Consider the following 18,932-nt stretch of genomic DNA (forward strand, 5'->3'; position numbering starts at 1 on the left):
CCATCGGTATAGCATGAACTAATAGATGGCAATGTAAGAGTTCAAATGTAAGAATCCAAAACCGTGCCACTGACAGCAGTGTCTCCCATTCGACCTCAAGTATCTCCTCAGGTACCCGATTTGAATCCTCTTCCAACCCATGTAGGCTTCCTTATATGGCCTCGAATATATGTACATCGACGTTATGACCTGCTTTTAACCAGTCTCTGGCTCATTCTTAATCTGTCTATCCTATGTGTCGGACATCAGAAATAGTCTCCAGTGCCTTAGAAGACGTGGTTCTCGTCGCCCCGCCAATGCCAAAATAACATGTTCTCATAATCTGTTGTGTTGTCCTCATGTTGTACTTTTTCTCCATCGCTGTCTACCAAACAACTGAGCGTATCACGCTCCCGTAGAGCCAGTGAACTATCCTCTGACCCCATTTTGAGCATGGTCCGCGCGTCTACATGATGCCCCACATGTATGAGCCTTCTGGGTACACTCTCGTATGTGACCCTTCCAAGCAATTGACCTTGTTGTAAATCGTTCTATTGAGGAAACGTGGTGCGTCAAATCGGCCCACCTCCTTTTCATTGTGAACAAGCAGCTTTCAGTCTTCTCTGGGTTATCATTCAGACCCATAGCTCTAACACAACAACCTTTTGTCCTTTTTGCATAGCTAATTCGGACCCCACCCATCAGAAGCATCAAAACATCCTCTGCAAAGCAATCAGGTTCAAATCCTTACTAAGTCAGAATCCGTTAAGGGTGTTAATTTTGGTCAGCCATAGGAGTGGCGAAAAAATGACGCCTATGGCTTACCTGTGCCATTTTCTTCCTTATCTTTGTCATGGGACCCACACAATTTATTCAACTGTTTCTTAACATATCCATTCTCTAAGGATCTGGTCCACCCGGTTCTGGCCTAAAGATTGGATTAGAGTGTCGGTCCTCACATAGTCAAAAAATCCCCTATACTGTGGACAACCTTGTGCAGGCTCCACCGATCTCCCCATTACATAGCCATGCTGCACGTATGTGGGCAATTAGCTGGAAGCACGTAAGGCTATTAGATCTGTAGACCTGTGGAGCCACACAACTTCCTTGCAGGCTGGGGTATTAAATTAAATAAAAAAATCCTTCTATTTCAGGAGCTTTATTCATTTATGGACCGCTATGACCCATTTGCAATTCCCCAACAACCTACAACAATAAGAAGCATCAGTGCAAAATTTCAAGTTTACAGCAATATTGGCTTTAACGCTAAAGTGTTTTCGAAATATATAAAGCTCAACGTTTGGTGGGGTTCATCTTTCAGAGTTTGCTTTAGCTGGCGCCCTCTAGGGTCCATTGTGTTTTCTTTTTCCTACCATGACAAGACTGCTTAAAATCACTACTTACAACCTTAAGTCTATCAATAGGTTTTCCAATGACCTTTGATGACAGCCACAATGAGTTTGATGAGTCCAGTTTAATCGCCGACAGCAAGGCTTTAGACTGGGCTAAATAATCTTGGAGGATTGTCAGCGCCCAATTTGCGATGATTTGTTGACCGAGAACTCGCTGTTCACGTTGATAGACACATAACTACAGATTGCGGTTCCTCTGATATATGTAAAGTAGTTGCTAGTATTGCCATCTCGTCTCCAACACAATTCTCTGAGATTGCTGTGGCCCTGCACCCAGAACAGGTGAATTTTTAAATGTTAAGTCATAACGTTGGGAGGTTTGCTATAGGGCCCGTTTTTAATTAAAAATGACGGGTTTTACATTGTCGACGCGTCATATTGGAAAAATTTGGTGTAGAAATTTCCATTTCTGTATTAAATTGTAAATATTTTTACAATTTACTTAGCATTTGAACTTTCAAAACAGTTATATTGAATGAGACTAATAGATCGATCTACACAGATGGCTCCAAGATGGAGTCAGGGACTTGATGTCATATGTCGAGCTACTGAACACAGTAGATGAAACGACCAGGGTGGCGTCGTTGGCGTGGTGGGACTCGGTGGATGGTTGCCGGACTGCGAAGGCGCTATGGCCAGTCATCGACCAGAGGAGGACGAGGGAGTTGCTGGCGTTCGATAAGAGGTCGATGAGTACCGTGAAAGGGGTCATAACCGGACACTGTGCCATAGGCCGCATGGTGGCGCGCATGGGCACACCGTACAATGACTTCTGTAGGAGTTGGAGGAGGGGCAGACTATTGAGCACTTGCTGTTTTCCTGTCCGGGTCTGCAGAGACTAAGGCTCTCCTTTCTGGGGAGCCATTTCTTCTGTGATCAGGGTAAACTTGCTAAGGCACCTCTGGTATGTCTCCTGAGGTTTGTTGAGAGAACAGGATGGTTCCGATTAGGGGTGTCACAAGCTCCGGCATAGGTAGATCCGTGCTTGCGTGGGGACGGGCGTTTCTTCACCCTCCTCTCGGGTTCTCCACTCCTCGTGTCTTTCTTTTATTCGTATATAACCTCTAGTCTGAGGTCTGACGTCTTCTTTCTCTTCCCTTTCTCTCTCTAGGGTACCACAATGGGCCAAACTGGCCTCCGAGTCAACACACCTTTGATGGGGAACCCATTCAACCTAAACTAACCTAATGACTATGGATTGCAACCCAACTTCAGTTGAGTTGCAAACGGCCAAATTTGTTATAGAAATTTTCATTTCTTTATTAAATCTCATATGATTTTAAAATTACTTAGTAGGTGAACGTTTAAAACACTGATATTGAGTTAAACTGAAAAAAATTTCCAAATTTGTACAAATTTTTGTTCAACTATACGACAATCCAAAATCGACCCCTCAACGTCAAGAAATTCTGTCATGCTACGAAAAAGCCGTTCGCGACAATTGACGGCATTCAATTCCTTGAAAGTTTTGGATCTATCTTTCATGTAGCTACATAGTTCCATTTGGGATTTGGTTTAAACCTTTTTCAGCTCGCCTTGTATTTTCTTAACTCTGCCTTATAGCTGTCCCAATACTGTATGTATAAGACTATTCCAAATAACGAAAAAAATAGTTGATTTTTTTAAAGAAAACTTTATTCTAATTTTTTTAGGCAATTTAACATAATTACGCAAAAAGGTTTGCACTAAAAAATTAAAGGCAATCCCCAATTCGTGTCATTACTTTGTTTTGTTATACCCTAGTTATAAGTTTAGTTCTTTTTTAATCAATACTTTTTTTATTTGTTACAAATAAAGTCATACCGTTGTCTTTGTTTACCATCAAATATTTGGCTAAATCAGTTCAAATTATTTATTTTTCAAATTAGATTCCATTGTGATCGTTTGCTAGCCGATATGGTAAATGGGTTTTCTTTTAAATAAGTTTTGTTGCAAAAGTCAAGAGTTTAAGTGAAAAAAACTTAAAATATGGGATGTAAAGTAAAAAAAAATAAGTGGTAGTTGATAAGACATTTTGTAATTGGTTTAAATACAAAATTAACATTAAAAACCGTGCGCCCAATATGTTACCAACTCGATTGATTGATTGTACATGCTACACGGTGGCTATATCTCTGATCTGTATAGCAACAATAGTTTGTTCCTTTACATTATATGAAGTATCTGAGCGGATACTTAGGAGTGGGGAGTTGATGCCTTAACAATTACAAAATATAAATACCAAATAACTAAATGTTCTTATCTATATTTTCATATCGTTGACATAAGCATCCAATTCCGCATCGAGCTCTTCAGCTGTTGGCGTTGTTTTGTTAGTACGAGGATTACCTCCGCCTCCGCCTACGGCCTTGTTTCGATTTGGGGGACCACCACGACGAGGACCGCCACCAGCACCTTTAATATTATTAACAAAAAAGTAAGAAAACGCAATCCTTTAATTTGTGTAAATTATAGCTTACCACCTCCTCGTCTATTGCCACCAACTGGTTGTCTTCTTCTGCTTGGACTAGGGCCTGAATTACGTACTGGTGGGCGAGTTGTAGCAACTGAGGCATCAGTTAAAAATTGTATACTCATAGGTCTACCATCCAAAGGTACGCCATTGTACTGTTTTATAGCCTTTAATGCGTCCGAGCGCCTCTCAAAGACAACATCGGCAGTTCCTACATCGGAAAGTAAATGCATAAAGTTTGGAAAAGAAAGTAAATGCATTATGCCACTTACCCAACGATCTACCCGAACGGTCATAATGAACGGCCGCCTTCTTCAGCGGACCAAACTCGGTAAATAACTCCTTGATATCCGAATCCGAAACTCCATAATCCAAATTTGAAACTAAAAGTTTCGCAGAGTCTGCAGTTTTCAAAATTCCACGTTTTGGTCCATCATACATGTCATGTTTCCAAGCGCTGTTCACATCACCCTAGAGGGAGGAGTAGTAGGAGTAGGTACAAGATGCAACAGAAGTTCGACTTTGTGTTTGCTTTGTTACTGTTCTAAAGGATTTGAAAGTAGTCTTGTTTTGTGTTCGAAAGTAAACATTGAAGTTGACAAGACAGGGTCGCCGGTTGCAGCTCATTTTACAGGAAATGTTTAGGTTCTTAATATGAAGACTGGTTGATTTGTTTTTGCTAAATGAAACAACGTAGCTAAATTCAAGGGGGAAGCCCTTTTTGGGGCTTGTTAAAGAAAATATTGCAAATTTTGGGAAATGTTTGTAAAAAAGATAACACAATAACAGTTTGGTAAATACTTTTTTTTTTTTGTTGAATATGACGCAGAATAACTTTGCATGGCGTAGAGTTTATTAATAAATTAAAATGCGATTGAAGGGGGAAAATGATGCAAACAACAAACAATATCTCAAAGCCTTTCGCTCATTTAGGCTTATTGCACAATGCAGTGATGCCACATCTTTTCCGTTGCGAGCCACACGCTCTCGCCGAAACATCTTTTTGTCCTCTCTTGCGGACATACACACGCACACACACACATACACACACTTTGTGTTTGTTTCTTTGCATTCTATATGTTTCCCGTTATGAGGCCATTTTCTTTTTTGCGGAAAGAAATTTCATCAATTGAATACTGTTGTTTATTGTTGTAAAATTGGAAAATGTGTGTAATTACTAGGGATAATCTGCAGCCGCAAGCCGTGTCTGTTTGCACTCTCCATATCTTTCATAATAAATTTTTGTTAGCAAGCCAGGTGCGAGCCATTTTTTTATTATATATAGCTCTTTGTGATTTGTTATAATGAATTTCATCATAGCTTTACCCTTGAAAATTTGGCTTTCTGAATTCCTCCTGCAGCTCGACCTTTAATAATCCCACCGCCAGGTTTACGTGGAGATGAATTTGGTGCACGGCGACCTGCTCCTCTTCTTCCTTGGTTAACAGTGCCACCACCACGTCGGTTTCCACCACCACCCCGATTTCCAACACCTTTTTTTTGCACGCGATTAGATTTGATAATATCGTCGAGACTCATTTCAATCTTGTCCACCATTTTGCTTCTTTCAATAATTATTCGGTCAAGGTGAACAAAATCTTTCTATTTTTCGCGCAATAAAGCAAGCAATAAAATTTTTCCAAGCACTTTTACCCACGCCGACGAAGGCAAAACACAGGCCGTTTCTACACGAAAGTGGATGAGGAATGATGACCGTTTCTACACGAAATGGGTTGGCTTGTTCTTAATCCATTCATTCACAAGAATTAAAACTCCAGATCCCTCGGGTTATGTTATCAATTCCTGTGAATGAAATTGTACGTGTTTATTACACCTTTTGCCAAAAAGATACATCGATTAATTTTTATTTTATTTGACTTAGTTTTATTTTCCATACTTTTCTTCTCTTGTTATAACTTTATTTTGGACAGAACAGGTTTTTCAATATCTGTCTAGTGATGTTTACAAATGTCTTTGTAAATGGTAATCGATTGACGCCAATCATCGTTTAAATCAAATGATTTTGATTTTTCAGCCATGACTGATGGTTATGTGTCCATGTGACGCATACACCCTTATTTTCACTAAACTATTATGGCCCGTTTACATGGCACATCTGATGCATGGTCATTGTAATAGTATTAGTGAAAACAAAGGTGTACGAGTCATATGTGCACATAGTCATGACTGAAAAATCAAAATCATTCGTTTTTTATCGATGAACGGCGTCTATCGGTTACCGTTTACAAAGAAATGTTTAAACATTAATTGACACATAAAAAAAAACATTCAGATTTCTCGAAATGTGGAAAGTATATGTCTAAAAATGTGAGCAAAAGCTGATTTTTTATGGCTACAAGTTGTTAAAATTGTGAAAACAATTTAATTTAGGTACAGCAAAAACAGCAGATTTCTTTATGTTTTTGACAGAAGGAATAGAGCACCGCTCTAATCGAAAAAACAACAATGCTATTTTGAAAAGTGATTTTCATGTGTTATTTTTATTCGTATCACACTATGTGTCAAACTTTAACAATTGCAAAATTTGACGTCATAAGACAAGAACATGTAGTGTGATGGCACCTTAATCGATCATTTCCGCACTTTCCAACATGTACGACTTTTTTTAAAATGTGAACCACCCAATTACTGCAATTCGTTACGATTTCTTTGGCAGCGACTGTAATTTCATTACGTTACGATTTTCAATGATTACTTTTCCCGTTTATCAATACCGTGTAATTTCTTAAGGGGTTTGTGGGGTTGTTCTAAAATATTAATTGAATTGTTAAATTAAACAACTTTACTCCTTGGGAAAATAAAATGTTCATTGTTGCAATAACGGGTGGAATTGCATCTGGCAAAAGCACTGTCAGCCATGTGTTTGAAAGTAATGGAATTCCTGTAATAGATGCTGATAAGATCGCAAGGCAAAGTAATTATTTTTAATTATTGTTGTTAATTAATTAATGTTAATGACCTACATTTCACATTAGTTGTAGAACCTGGCACACCTTGTTGGCATAAAATTAGGGAAGAGTTCGGAGATGAAGTCTTGTTGCCCACAAAGGAAATTAATCGAGTGGCACTTGGAAAAGCCATATTTAACGATAAGGAATTACGAGGAAAACTGAACAAAATAACACATCCTGTTATACACCGTACAATTTTTAAAGAAGTATTTAAAAACTTTATGAGTGGTAAAGCTTGGATTGTTTTGGATTTACCTCTATTGTTTGAAACTGGAATTTTAATGGATTTCATTCACAAAATAATATGTGTAACTTGGTAGGTGATACCATTCCAAGCAGTAATCCAAAGTCTCATAACCACTTATGAATATTTTAGCGATTCCGACAAACAGCTTCAGCGGCTAATTGAGCGTAATGAATTGTCAGAGGATGATGCCAAGAAACGCATTGAGTCGCAGATGCCATTGGAACAAAAGTGTGAAAAGTCCCATTTTGTTATAGATAATAACGGTTCCAAAGAGGATACCGAAGCAGCTGCTTTACGCATATGCAATATGATGAAGGAAAGTAAGCAACATTGGCGCAACCGATTAAGCCTCTTGGGATTTATATGTGCAATACTCTTTGTTTTATATTATCTGAATAAGATTTTTAATGTATTCCCCAGCTTAGGTGGTGCTTCAAGAAGTTAAAGAAACTAGTTAAATGTTGTTTAAAAAAAATCATTGCTTAAGAAACTTGCTATGGTATTATAAAGTAGACTATTCCTTGATTAATAAATTATATTTTCTATCAATCGCTATATGCCATTGCTATAAATAATGATCCATACATATGTCTATTACTAATTTAATTTCCCTCTTTCGTGGGTAGTTCCTTTTCCATTTGCTCCTTTTTATTTTGTTGCAGTTTCTCCTCGACAGCCTCCAATCGTTTGTTCATTACAGCCAAGGAGTCCATGAGTCCCTTCTGTATTTCGCCGTAACGTTTCATTGCCAATATCAGGCTTTCTTCTATAAGCTCTGCCTGCTGAGCAAACTCAGTGTTGTCTTCGTTGACTTGCTTAAGCTTATCTACGCACTCCCCCGGAATATTGCGAAAGTATTCTGCACCCAGTGTCGGCTCCAGTTCTTTTATACGATCCAATTGCTGAAATTGTGTGTGAAGATCATTTGCCACTGCATTAAGATACACCTCTTTAGCTCTAACTTGTTGGTTCTCCTCAAGAAAATGGGGATCTAGATATGCTTCTAGTTCTTCACTGCGATCTACAATTGTTTTGATCTTCTCACGCCCTGATATAGCTTCATTCACTATGTTATTGGCCGATACCAAAGAGTCAATAACATTTCCAGATGCAGTCACTTTCGATGATTCACCTTCCATACCATTATCAGGAACGACACCAAGAATACGTGTCAATGTGTCCACTCGTTTTTCTAATATATCCAGTGCCTCCATTGTTTAAAACTGGCGTAGCAAAGTCTTTTAACTTTGTAAAAGAAAAATACTTTCTTAAAATGATGTCAACAAAAATAAGTTCCTTACTCAGAGAACAAAGCCAGCGCTGTATTGTAGGTATGTTTAGAAATATATTGAACGGCGGCCGCTAACTGCATTTCGAATAGACAGAATACCTTCATAGAGGGCTGTTCACAACCGCCAATTGTTAGCAAAATAAAAAATATACTCCCTTAATGGAAATACACATATTTGCTTTGTTCTGTTTTAGTACTATCCTCTACAAATCAGATAGAATTCCACTTAATCATCTTATTGCACGAGACAAGCTCACATTTAAAGATTATTTGAACAACCTCTGTCAAATACAACAATTTCAAGAAATTACGTTAATACGTATGCTGCACGCACTAATTTAAGTCACAGGCTGGGTTGTACATAAGCGTACCAATAGTTTTACACACAAACTACACCATCAAATACACAGAACAATTTTCTCTTCTTACCTTCTTACAAACAATTTAATGGAAAATGATATAATTTCGAAGCAAAATTTAGAAGATTAAGCCCTGTGTGATTATTGATCCAAAAATTTTATACTATTTACCTGTAAAAATCATGTAAAACTCAGTATAGTTGTTAATAAAAAGTTCATTCCAAGAAAAACGGGCTCAACACGTCACAACCCTCTTGCATACGAAGAAAAACAGTGGCGCTAGCAATCGGGTGTAGAGAGAAATTAACGCAATACACCAAACAGCAAAGAACAACGAGAAAAAGTAAAAGAAGTTACGACCTAAATAGAAGAGAAACTCATTGCATATTCCAATCATGGACGATACCAGTATACAGGACAAGGAACGATATGCCAGTCGTGAGAACCACTGTGAAATCGAACGCAGAAGGCGTAATAAGATGACAGCCTATATCACAGAGCTTTCCGATATGGTGCCTACTTGCAGCGCACTGGCTAGAAAACCTGATAAATTAACCATTTTGCGAATGGCCGTAGCCCATATGAAGGCCTTGAGAGGCACCGGGAATACCAGCAGTGATGGTACCTACAAGCCCTCATTTCTAACCGATCAGGAATTGAAACATTTAATTTTGGAAGCTGCAGATGGATTTCTTTTTGTGGTTTCCTGTGATTCTGGTAGAGTTATATATGTTTCGGATTCCGTGACACCAGTATTGAATTATACGCAGAGCGATTGGTATGGTACCAGTCTCTATGAGCATATACATCCAGATGACCGTGAGAAGATCAGAGAACAACTATCCACCCAAGAATCACAAAATTCAGGGCGCATATTAGATCTGAAATCGGGTACTGTCAAAAAAGAGGGCCATCAATCATCCATGCGTTTAAGCATGGGTGCTCGTCGTGGGTTTATATGTCGCATGCGAGTGGGTAATGTCAACCCAGAAACTATGGTAGCTGGACACTTGAATCGTTTAAAACAACGCAATTCATTGGGACCTTCCAGAGATGGAACAAATTTCGCGGTAGTACATTGCACTGGGTATATAAAGAATTGGCCACCAACAGAAATGTTTCCCGGGGTGCATATGGAACGTCCTGACGATGACATGCATGGATCTCATTGTTGTCTTGTTGCTATTGGTCGCTTACAGGTTACGTCCACAGCCTCCACCGATGTCACAAATGCAAATAATCAATCCGAATTTATAACACGCCATGCCATCGATGGCAAGTTTACATTCGTCGATCAACGTGTCATGAATATTTTGGGTTATACGCCTCCAGAGTTGCTGGGCAAAATCTGCTACGATTTCTTCCATCCTGAGGACCAATCACACATGAAAGAAAGTTTTGAGCAGGTGTTGAAACAGAAGGGCCAAATGTTCTCCCTAATGTACAGAGCAAGAGGCAAATCGGGCGAATATGTTTGGCTCAGAACTCAAGCGTATGCCTTTTTAAATCCCTATACGGATGAGGTGGAGTATATCGTGTGTACCAATAGCGCGAATAAGACATCATTGCATGCGGCCACAGGCCATGACAACAATAATCCAGAGCCGCAAGAACATGTCTACGTTACACCGGGGGTAGATTACACATTGCAAGCACGGCGAGATGTAACGCCTTCTGGTGCAGCAGGAGATCCCAATATGTATGGAGCACCCCATAATATGATACCCACCAATGCAGGACCACATCATTTGCCGCAGCAACCATCGTCGCAGCCACCACAAAATGTACAAAGACCATCTTCAACACAGAATCCTGTACCATATAGCTATGATGCAACTCACTCACCTCTGGCATATAACACCGCCACAGGCGGTCCTTCACCCAATACAGGGCATATGGCTAAAATTCCCAAAGCAAACACTTCGCCAACACCGCAGCATCCCTCAAATTGGCCATTGAGACCGCCACCGCAGCAACAGCAGCCCGTGACAGAGGGCTACCAATATCCTCAATCAAGTCCAGTTCGATCGCCAAGTGGACCCACATACACACAATTAAGTGCCGGCAATGCCCGACAAGCAGCTGCTTACCAAACGGGACCGGCACAAGCCCCTCCGCCAGGCATGTGGGACTGGCAGGCAGCGCCCCACCCTGGAGCCCATCCGCATCATGCACCCCACCCACATGCCACTCATCCCGTGCATCACGTTCCCGGCCAGCAGCCACCGCAACAGGGGCAAGAATTTTCCGATATGTTGCAAATGTTGGATCAAAGTGCTCCTGGCACATTTGAGGATCTAACCATAAATATGTTTAATTCACAATTTGAATAAGTTTGTCTAGTATTACGATGTATGTTCGCATATAAGAGTAAACGCGTTTAGGCAGCAAAATGAGAAAAATAGTTTATAAGTCTAAACTTTTCTAATATTATTTCTAATATACATACGACAAAACAAAACGAAAAAAATACACAAAACTTAATATAAGATTTAAATAATGACAAGTTGTATTTTTTTGGGTTGGTAAGCATTTTGCTTCGTAAACCACAAAAATCTCAATTCTGTACGAAGTATTTATTATTTAATCTTTGCATTATTACTTAGCCCAACCAAGTTTTTCTGCGCCTACATAATAAAGTTAAATTGAAATTAAAACCATAGTATAAATATTACACCTTGACCTTGATCCCGTTTTTTTTTCTTTCTTTCACATTCCACTTGCATCAGTATTTCTTTTGATATTCTTTTGTTTGTAACGACATTGCAAAAATTAAATGTTTACTTCATAGTTATGGTTACAATGGCTCATGCAGCAGACTATGAAATCAAGTATTTTTCATGCAGTGAAAGCTTAAGAATGCTAAGATTGACTTAGTTGTTGTTGTTGTTGTTTTTGTTATAGCAGTGTGTTGTACACTGAAGCGATAGCCCTTGCCAATTTAGGACTTCATAGGGTCAATCCGGTACGTACAACCGGCTGCCATGGAATTGAAGAATGGCTTAGTAGTAGCGGCTTGTAATAGATCAATATGAAAAAAATTGATGTAATGATATATGTTGAATATTGTTGTTATGTCAATGATGTGCTTCAACAGTGTTTTGATCCTCTCTAGATATGCTTATGCTAATCATCAACATCAGATTTGTAAACAGTAAAGGAAAACGATAGTTTTGCATTCTAATCACTGCCTCACACACCGAGTTCAGATTATACTGCACCACGCAACTCTTAAGGATTTTGGGCAAAACGTGGCTTCTGGCCTCCACGTAAAAGTAATCTAAGTAATAATCGCAGTGGTGAGAGACCGCATGTTCCCTAAGGAAGCACCCCCATGGGGGTATTAACGGCCAAAGTGGGGTGAGTGAGAATCGACAGTCACACTTCTAACCACCACTTATCTCCAAATACTATGTATCACCGTAAAAGCTCATGCATCTTCAATTTGTGACTGTCAGAAGTAGGAAGCTCGCTGGGGGAAACGTGCACAACAGGCAAAAAGCGACCTTAAAGACCATCGCAGTACCTTCAAATGGCCGCCTTTCACGGTGAACGCCTGGGTTCGAATCCTAGCGAGAACATCAGAAACAAATTTTCAGCGGTGGTTATCCCCTCCTAATGCTGGTGAATGAGGTATTTTTGCCAAGTAAAAACTTTCTCCCCAAAAGGGTGTTGCTCTGCGGCAGGCCGCTCGGACTCGGCTTTAAAAAGGAGGCCCTTATCATTTAGCTTAAACTTGAATCGGACAGCACTCATTGATATGTGAGAAGTTTCCCCCTTTTCCTTCATGGAATATTCATGGGAAAATATTCATTCATGAATAAGACTGCAAAACAGTCTTACCTAACTACACAGATACTGTGGGATATTTCACTGGAGGGTAAGTTCCACATGATGTACCAGGCTTTACTCGTATTGATCGAGGTTGGCAATACCGTCCCCCAACTCTATTCTTGATGCAACAAAAGGACCCCATAACAGAAATCACCTATTCCTTGCAAGGCAATCTGGAGATAAACTTGGAGACCGATTCAGCATAATCTCATAATAAAACTGTTTGTATACTTACAGCGAACGTGGCGACAACAATAACAACCACCATCTAATGGATAGGCAACCATCACTTTAAGGCGACAGAATAGATCTTCGTTATCAGGAGCCACTATGTTGTTGCATCGACATTTCCGTATGTGAAGATGGCGATCCTCGTCAAGCTCCGAGGGGGACGTCATGGCCATTGGTTATTTAAAGTCGCCAAAAACTCGCCTTGTCATATAGAGTATCATAGGCGCTCAGCATTTAGGCAAAAGCCAATGCTGCCCGACTTCTCACTGAGGCTCCCCACTCGATATCGCCGATTGCACGTGACTGCCACTATTCGCAACCTTTGGACGCATCCGGTAGCTCCCATCTAAGCACCAAAAGTATTGTACATTAATGTGTACGTTCACAAGAACACAAGCTCATGGGCTTAGGAAATAGTATTACAAAAGACAGGATCCAGATTAAGTAGGTGGAGTATTTCACGAAACCTGAAACCGCCTTTCCGGAGGCTGGTAAAGCATGATTTTGTCCTGTTGATGAGTCCTCAACGGGCATTGCAACCTCAGGTTCTTAACGTCGCGATGGGCAAATACACGATGAGACAGACTTCTGCAGGGTTTGCGATTATGAGGAGCACTTTGAGGCATTTAGTCTTCTTGTCATTCTAGAGTTTCGTAGGGGCTTGAATTGACTGGGTGGTACTCTCACCGATGAGAGTTTCTACTCGGTCCACCTGGCTCCCGAATTGGCTTCAGTTTTTCTGCCATTTCTGCTATCTTGCGTCTTACTATTGCTTTTCCGCATCTTACTTTTTCACATACTATATTCTAATATACATAAGGGCTCCGATTGAAGCGGCCAGCAGCCGACAGCATTCATGAAGACGCGGTAGCAGGTGATAAAGCTGGTTTAACCCATCGTATCTGAAGAGATTGAAGTCCCTAGACATAGTACAGTAGTTTTGGATCAACTGCGATTCGGCAGATACAGCCGCTTCAATTTGCTTATTGTTCCAATCAGCAATTTTACTCAAATTACAATCGGGACGCACCCAGAGTTTCCACTCTACAGCATTGGTCATCTGGACATTTAACAGATAAAACAAACACAATAAAAAGAAGTAAGCCAGGCAGAACGTTAATCTCTAACCTGCTATACTACTTTCTTAAACTTCTGGTTGCCTAATGGGTAGCTTACACGACTAATGCGGGTTCCTGGTTTTATTACATATGGCTGAAAAAAATGTTCCCAAACATAGAAATGGGCATAAACAGCATTCCCTTACTGAAAGTTAGAGCAAATGTTGCCATAATAACTATTTACTTATTGAAATATGTCATGACCAACCCATTTTTTCGTTATTTTGAATGCTAAGCTCATCTTAAGTTGTTTGTTTTTTGCAATAAAGATAAACGATTTTATCTTTACAAATACTATAAAGATTTTTATTATTATTAATATATTATATGTTGATTATTGTTGTTGTATTTAAAAACAACAACATTAATATATTATTTTAAACTGACGCTAGGTAAATAGGAATGCTCCTTAAATCATTACATCAAACAAAAACATTAAATAACACAAATAGTAGTTCAGAAGTAATAAGTAATTCAGAAGACTTCGTAGGTATATAAGTTTTAATTCACTTACTTTGTGTTTCAATTATTATTGTCCAAACGTGGATTCTTAGGATCGCCTTCGAAATTGTTCACATTTTTTGGTGATTTTTTAATATTTCGTTTGTGATAACGAGGTCTTTTTGATCCATATAGCTCAGATTCGCTTTCACTAGTTGTTGTTCCTCCACCGCTACCTCCAATGAAGCATTTTTCTTCCCCCTCTTCGTTTTCGCTTTCAAGTGGAAGGGAGTTTTCTCGCCGCTTGCGTACATTTAGCCATTGTGACATCATTTTATTCATTGTTGGTTTTTCCACTTTTATCAATTCGAAAGGTTTGTTGCATTTTTCCGATTTATTGCGCGAATTATTGACCAAATTAGAAACACGATGCCATTCGAGTTGCGTACAGGGTCGCAATGTAGCAAAGGCCTGGTCGTCAGTAACGTTTTTAAAATCAAGCCATGTCTGCAAAAGAAATTGAGGACATAATCATACATAAATCATCAAATTTTACTATCGTTATATGATCTGGCAATCACTATAGCATTTTTTGAAAATTTGTTTCAATACAATATTCACATAAACATTATCAGAATATCAATACTAATTTTCTGTAAATTGTTTAATTACATTTAGTTGTTCATCTGTTTCAAGTATGGCAGGCATTCTGTGGTGTAGCCAGGACATAATTTTGGATGATTCGAAAGTTATAATGCTATAACTATAAATTTTGTCGCCCTGCTCGTCCTCCCACACATCAAATAGTCCAGCCATTTTCAATAAATTAACATCTTCTGGCTGCCATGAATCTCGATCATATATTTTGATCTGCTCCTTTTGCGGCATGTAAAGTAAGTGTGCCGCCCTCTCAGAAGGTTTCGCCGACTTTGTTGTCTGCCATTCATAGAAACCTGTAAAATAAGGACATTCATTTTTCTGCGGGATTGAAAATTTCAAATATTCTTGCCTTCACAGACAATTGCACAACGCTGTCCACGACGAAAGGGACCCCTGTACAACTTGGAATCCAGCATATGTTCTAAGCGGCAATTGTTAGTTGTTAAGCCATGTTTCCGGTAGTCACCTTTATGCCAAAAAGGAATCATACCCCACATCATTGGGACGATTACTCGAGAATTTTCCATATTTTTAGCAACTTCATCATCGTAGAAATGATGCTTGGACACTATGACTGGAGTAATGTCGGTGGGAGCTAAATTATAAGAAGGTTCAAATTTACGGCCACAGTTGAATTCCGATCGCCATTCGGGTTCCAGATATTCACATTTTTCAGTTTCATCTTTAGTGTTGCACTTGGTATCTGTAGTTTTACTCTGAATTTTATTATATCGGCATGCTTTAACAATTTCTTGTGGTTCCAGAGTTCTAGAAAATTAGAACGAGAATATCAATATTCAAAATTACTACAAATTAAATAAAATAAAATGTTATTACAAACAAGTTCGGCCACACATTTTAACAATTCTCGAAAAAAAAACAATAGGATTGGCGCCGCAAATTTTAATATGAGCCAGCCTGACTAGCCAGCTGACACACCTTTAGGTAGTTTATACGGCACATCATGATTATACTCATCGTGTGTACGTGTCGATTACAGCTTTTGCCAAAAACGGTACATCAAATTTTTCCCTTCTTTGATTTTTCTTAAATGTCTAATTTTTTTTCATGTCACGCATAAATCATTGTTTTCATCATACAATGACCACGCATCTTGATGTGCCCGTTAACACTTAATGGAGACTCAAGTTGCACTTATAAGGAGAGCATGCGAACATGCGTTTTGATCAAGCCAAATGTCAAAGGCTTGATAACACAGCTGGGATTTTTTTTTCTTATATCTTAAAAAGATGTTCTATATGATCGGATATGCCACATATAATCAAAAAATAGTGTTATAATGATGAAAATACAAATTAAAAAAAAATTGAAGGAAGATAAGTTGTAAAACAGTGTTTATTTCTAAAACCATTTTGACATTTCAATTTACGGCATTTGCCACTCAAGGTAGCTTCGTTGGGGGTAGATATTTGTTGTTGTGCTAATGACTCTACCTCTAATTTGTACCACGATGGAGACTTTACATTAATAACAATAATTAAACGCGGTCTACATGGTCAATCTTTATAGGCCGTTATGCAGAACATCATGATCGTACCCATCGTGTGTACATGTTGACTACAGCTTTGGCCAAAAACGGTACATCAACTTTTCTTTGAATTATTTAATTTTGCATGAAGATCAAAATCTTATGATTTTGATTTTTCAGCCATGACTGATGGTTATGTAGGCATCATGGCGAAACAATCCACCTCGTGTGTGCATGTGACGCATACACTCTTTTTTTTCATCAATACTTTTCAATGACCACGCATAATGATGTACCATGTAAAGTCCCCATTAATCAGTGATTATTCGTTCTTATTTATAAAAATATATATTCAACTTTTTATCAATCTATTTTGACAGCGTTTGATAGAAATTTACACAATCGTTGTTGAAAATTAGTAGATTTTATAGAAATTTACACCCTGCAAATTATCTTATAATTTAGTTTATATATATTTTATTTAGTTTATATATATTTAATTTATTTCATATAATTAATTTAAATAAATTGTAATTTTATTGAATGGTCTCTTATAGGGCTTTAAAATTACAAAATTCAGAATAATAATAAAATTAAATTTTTCTCCAAATGTGAAGATCCCATGTACATTTCATAACTAAAACAGTAATACCGATTCCATCCTTTTTTATCTGGGGAACGCTTTTCATTTCGTATACCACAAATAAGTGGTAATACCGTTCAAAATAAATTTTGTGTGAAACAATAAAAATAAGGCATATTTTTGCATTTCTGCACAAAAATGGGCGATCGTTACAATATCCACAGCCAGTTGGAGCATTTACAAAGCAAGTATATAGGAACTGGTCATGCCGACACAACTAAATACGAATGGCTGACAAATCAACATCGCGATTCTCTGGCCAGCTACATGGGACATTATGATATGCTGAATTATTTTGCAATTGCCCTTAACGAAACCAAGGGAAGAGTGAGATTTGACTTAATGGAACGCATGTTACAGCCTTGTGGACCACCGCCAGAAAAAATGGATGAATAGTTAGCGCATTGAATATAAATACAAATAAAATGTAGCCAAAATTGATGAATCTGCTATTTGTTCTTCAGAGGTGGGAGTATACATTCGATGTATTTGCAATGAACGTTTACACTATTGGAATAACGTATTGGACAGAAACAAGAATATATATTTTATCTATGTATTGGACTTTTACGCAGGGCTGCCAGACGTGACGATTTTTTGCTCAAGATTTGGAACTTTGACGCTTGTAGATTTTTTTGGATCCCTTTATAGATTTACGTTTTTTCGGGATTTATTTGTATTGAAATTAACCTCAATTTAGAGATAATAACTTCAGAATTATTGTTTAAGGTTGACTTTGTACGACGAATCCGCATGACTGATTAAATTGTAAGGGTTGATCATGGCAAACTAATTAAAACAACAAAAACAAATCATATGGTGCAATCCGCCATCTTGTCATCAGCTGATCGAATTTTTGCAACACACTCAACGAAGTTTGTGTGTATACGTTTGCGTATGCGAGAAAGAAGATAACAACAAAGAGAATGCAAACAAAAATCTGACATCTTAATACCGTAGAACCTGGCAGGCTATTAACAGCTGTTCTGTTAATAGACTGCCACATTATAGTGGTCTTCCACCCTTCGAAAAACGCACAATTTAATTGACTTAGACTAGTAAAAAAGAGAGACGACTTTTTCTAAAAATTTTGACGATCTTTTTTCTTAATTTTGAAGACTTTTTGCGAAAAAGACCTGGCAGCATTGCCTGTATGTATACCGTTCATAAGTTCCTTATATTTAAGCCCTACACTCTTCTTTCTTTACAATTTCTCCTATTTGATGACATTTTCAATCGGCAGATTTGGATTAAGGAGGAAGGATTTTCCTTTGACTCTCGACATTACTGGTGGTTTTCATAGAAATCGGTTCGGTTGACCAATCTTCCCAAAATTTTTTACAACACTTTCCTCGATAGCTACAAAAACATCTGAGAGGTTTGCTCAAAATCATTTATATATAACTCCCATATATATGTTCGTCCGATGTAGAGAAATATTGCAATAGAGCGATCATTTGTTAACCGATTCCCTGTAAATTTGGCAGGAACGATTTTCCTACGACTCTTAATATTATTGATGAATAATTTAGAAATCGGTTCAGATTTAGATATAGCTGTCATATATGTATATCGCCCGATGTTCACTTCTAGAGCCACTGAACTCCGAGAAACATAATTGAAATTACTTATTTTGATTGTTTTGTTGATACTTAATTATTTCAGACGTGGTGTGCCAACGTAAATCATATAGCGGGAAGAGCTTCTTATTTACCCATAAGCCAACGAATCCTCTAGACTGATAAATAAAACCCAGTTCATATCTTTTAATAAACGGCGATAAGATTAGCCGATTAGCTAAACT

At 38.3% G+C, this 18,932-nt stretch overlaps 6 protein-coding genes across 7 annotated transcripts; 3 read left to right on the forward strand and 3 right to left on the reverse strand.

Annotated features, from left to right (window-relative positions):
• Positions 1–3,004: 3,004 nt before the first annotated feature.
• Positions 3,005–5,552, reverse strand: LOC106083580 (THO complex subunit 4). Its single transcript, XM_059362447.1, has 4 exons — positions 5,170–5,552; positions 4,116–4,314; positions 3,851–4,054; positions 3,005–3,785 (listed from the first exon to the last, which is right to left on the reverse strand). The coding sequence occupies exons 1-4, from the start codon at positions 5,398–5,400 to the stop codon at positions 3,634–3,636; spliced, it is 786 nt and encodes a 261-aa protein (XP_059218430.1). The 5' UTR covers positions 5,401–5,552; the 3' UTR covers positions 3,005–3,633.
• Positions 5,553–6,564: 1,012 nt separating this feature from the next.
• LOC106083612 (dephospho-CoA kinase) lies at positions 6,565–7,646 on the forward strand. Its single transcript, XM_013246749.2, has 3 exons — positions 6,565–6,778; positions 6,840–7,131; positions 7,192–7,646. The coding sequence occupies exons 1-3, from the start codon at positions 6,667–6,669 to the stop codon at positions 7,505–7,507; spliced, it is 720 nt and encodes a 239-aa protein (XP_013102203.1). The 5' UTR covers positions 6,565–6,666; the 3' UTR covers positions 7,508–7,646.
• Positions 7,580–8,435, reverse strand: LOC106083613 (uncharacterized). Of its 2 annotated transcripts, XM_013246751.2 has the most exons (2): positions 8,025–8,435; positions 7,580–7,964 (listed from the first exon to the last, which is right to left on the reverse strand). In XM_013246751.2, exons 1-2 carry the CDS (start codon positions 8,274–8,276, stop codon positions 7,665–7,667), a joined length of 552 nt encoding a protein of 183 aa, XP_013102205.1. In that variant the 5' UTR covers positions 8,277–8,435; the 3' UTR covers positions 7,580–7,664. The 2 variants fall into 2 exon arrangements, with proteins under 2 accessions (XP_013102205.1, XP_013102204.1); XM_013246750.2 differs by having other exon boundaries at positions 7,580–8,407.
• A 295-nt stretch (positions 8,436–8,730) lies between these two features.
• On the forward strand, positions 8,731–11,212 carry LOC106083611 (aryl hydrocarbon receptor nuclear translocator homolog). The gene has a single exon (XM_013246748.2). The coding sequence runs from the start codon at positions 9,108–9,110 to the stop codon at positions 11,043–11,045; it is 1,938 nt and encodes a 645-aa protein (XP_013102202.2). The 5' UTR covers positions 8,731–9,107; the 3' UTR covers positions 11,046–11,212.
• Positions 11,213–14,259: 3,047 nt separating this feature from the next.
• Positions 14,260–15,954, reverse strand: LOC106083586 (abasic site processing protein HMCES). Its single transcript, XM_013246705.2, has 4 exons — positions 15,834–15,954; positions 15,346–15,764; positions 15,009–15,289; positions 14,260–14,843 (listed from the first exon to the last, which is right to left on the reverse strand). The coding sequence occupies exons 1-4, from the start codon at positions 15,851–15,853 to the stop codon at positions 14,418–14,420; spliced, it is 1,146 nt and encodes a 381-aa protein (XP_013102159.2). The 5' UTR covers positions 15,854–15,954; the 3' UTR covers positions 14,260–14,417.
• A 1,210-nt stretch (positions 15,955–17,164) lies between these two features.
• Positions 17,165–17,569, forward strand: LOC106083597 (splicing factor 3B subunit 5). Its single transcript, XM_013246727.2, has one exon. It carries the CDS (start codon positions 17,267–17,269, stop codon positions 17,522–17,524), a length of 258 nt encoding a protein of 85 aa, XP_013102181.1. The 5' UTR covers positions 17,165–17,266; the 3' UTR covers positions 17,525–17,569.
• Positions 17,570–18,932: the final 1,363 nt, after the last annotated feature.

This window comes from Stomoxys calcitrans, chromosome 2 (genome assembly GCF_963082655.1).
Source record: "Stomoxys calcitrans chromosome 2, idStoCalc2.1, whole genome shotgun sequence".
Taxonomy (NCBI): Eukaryota; Metazoa; Arthropoda; class Insecta; order Diptera; family Muscidae; genus Stomoxys; species Stomoxys calcitrans.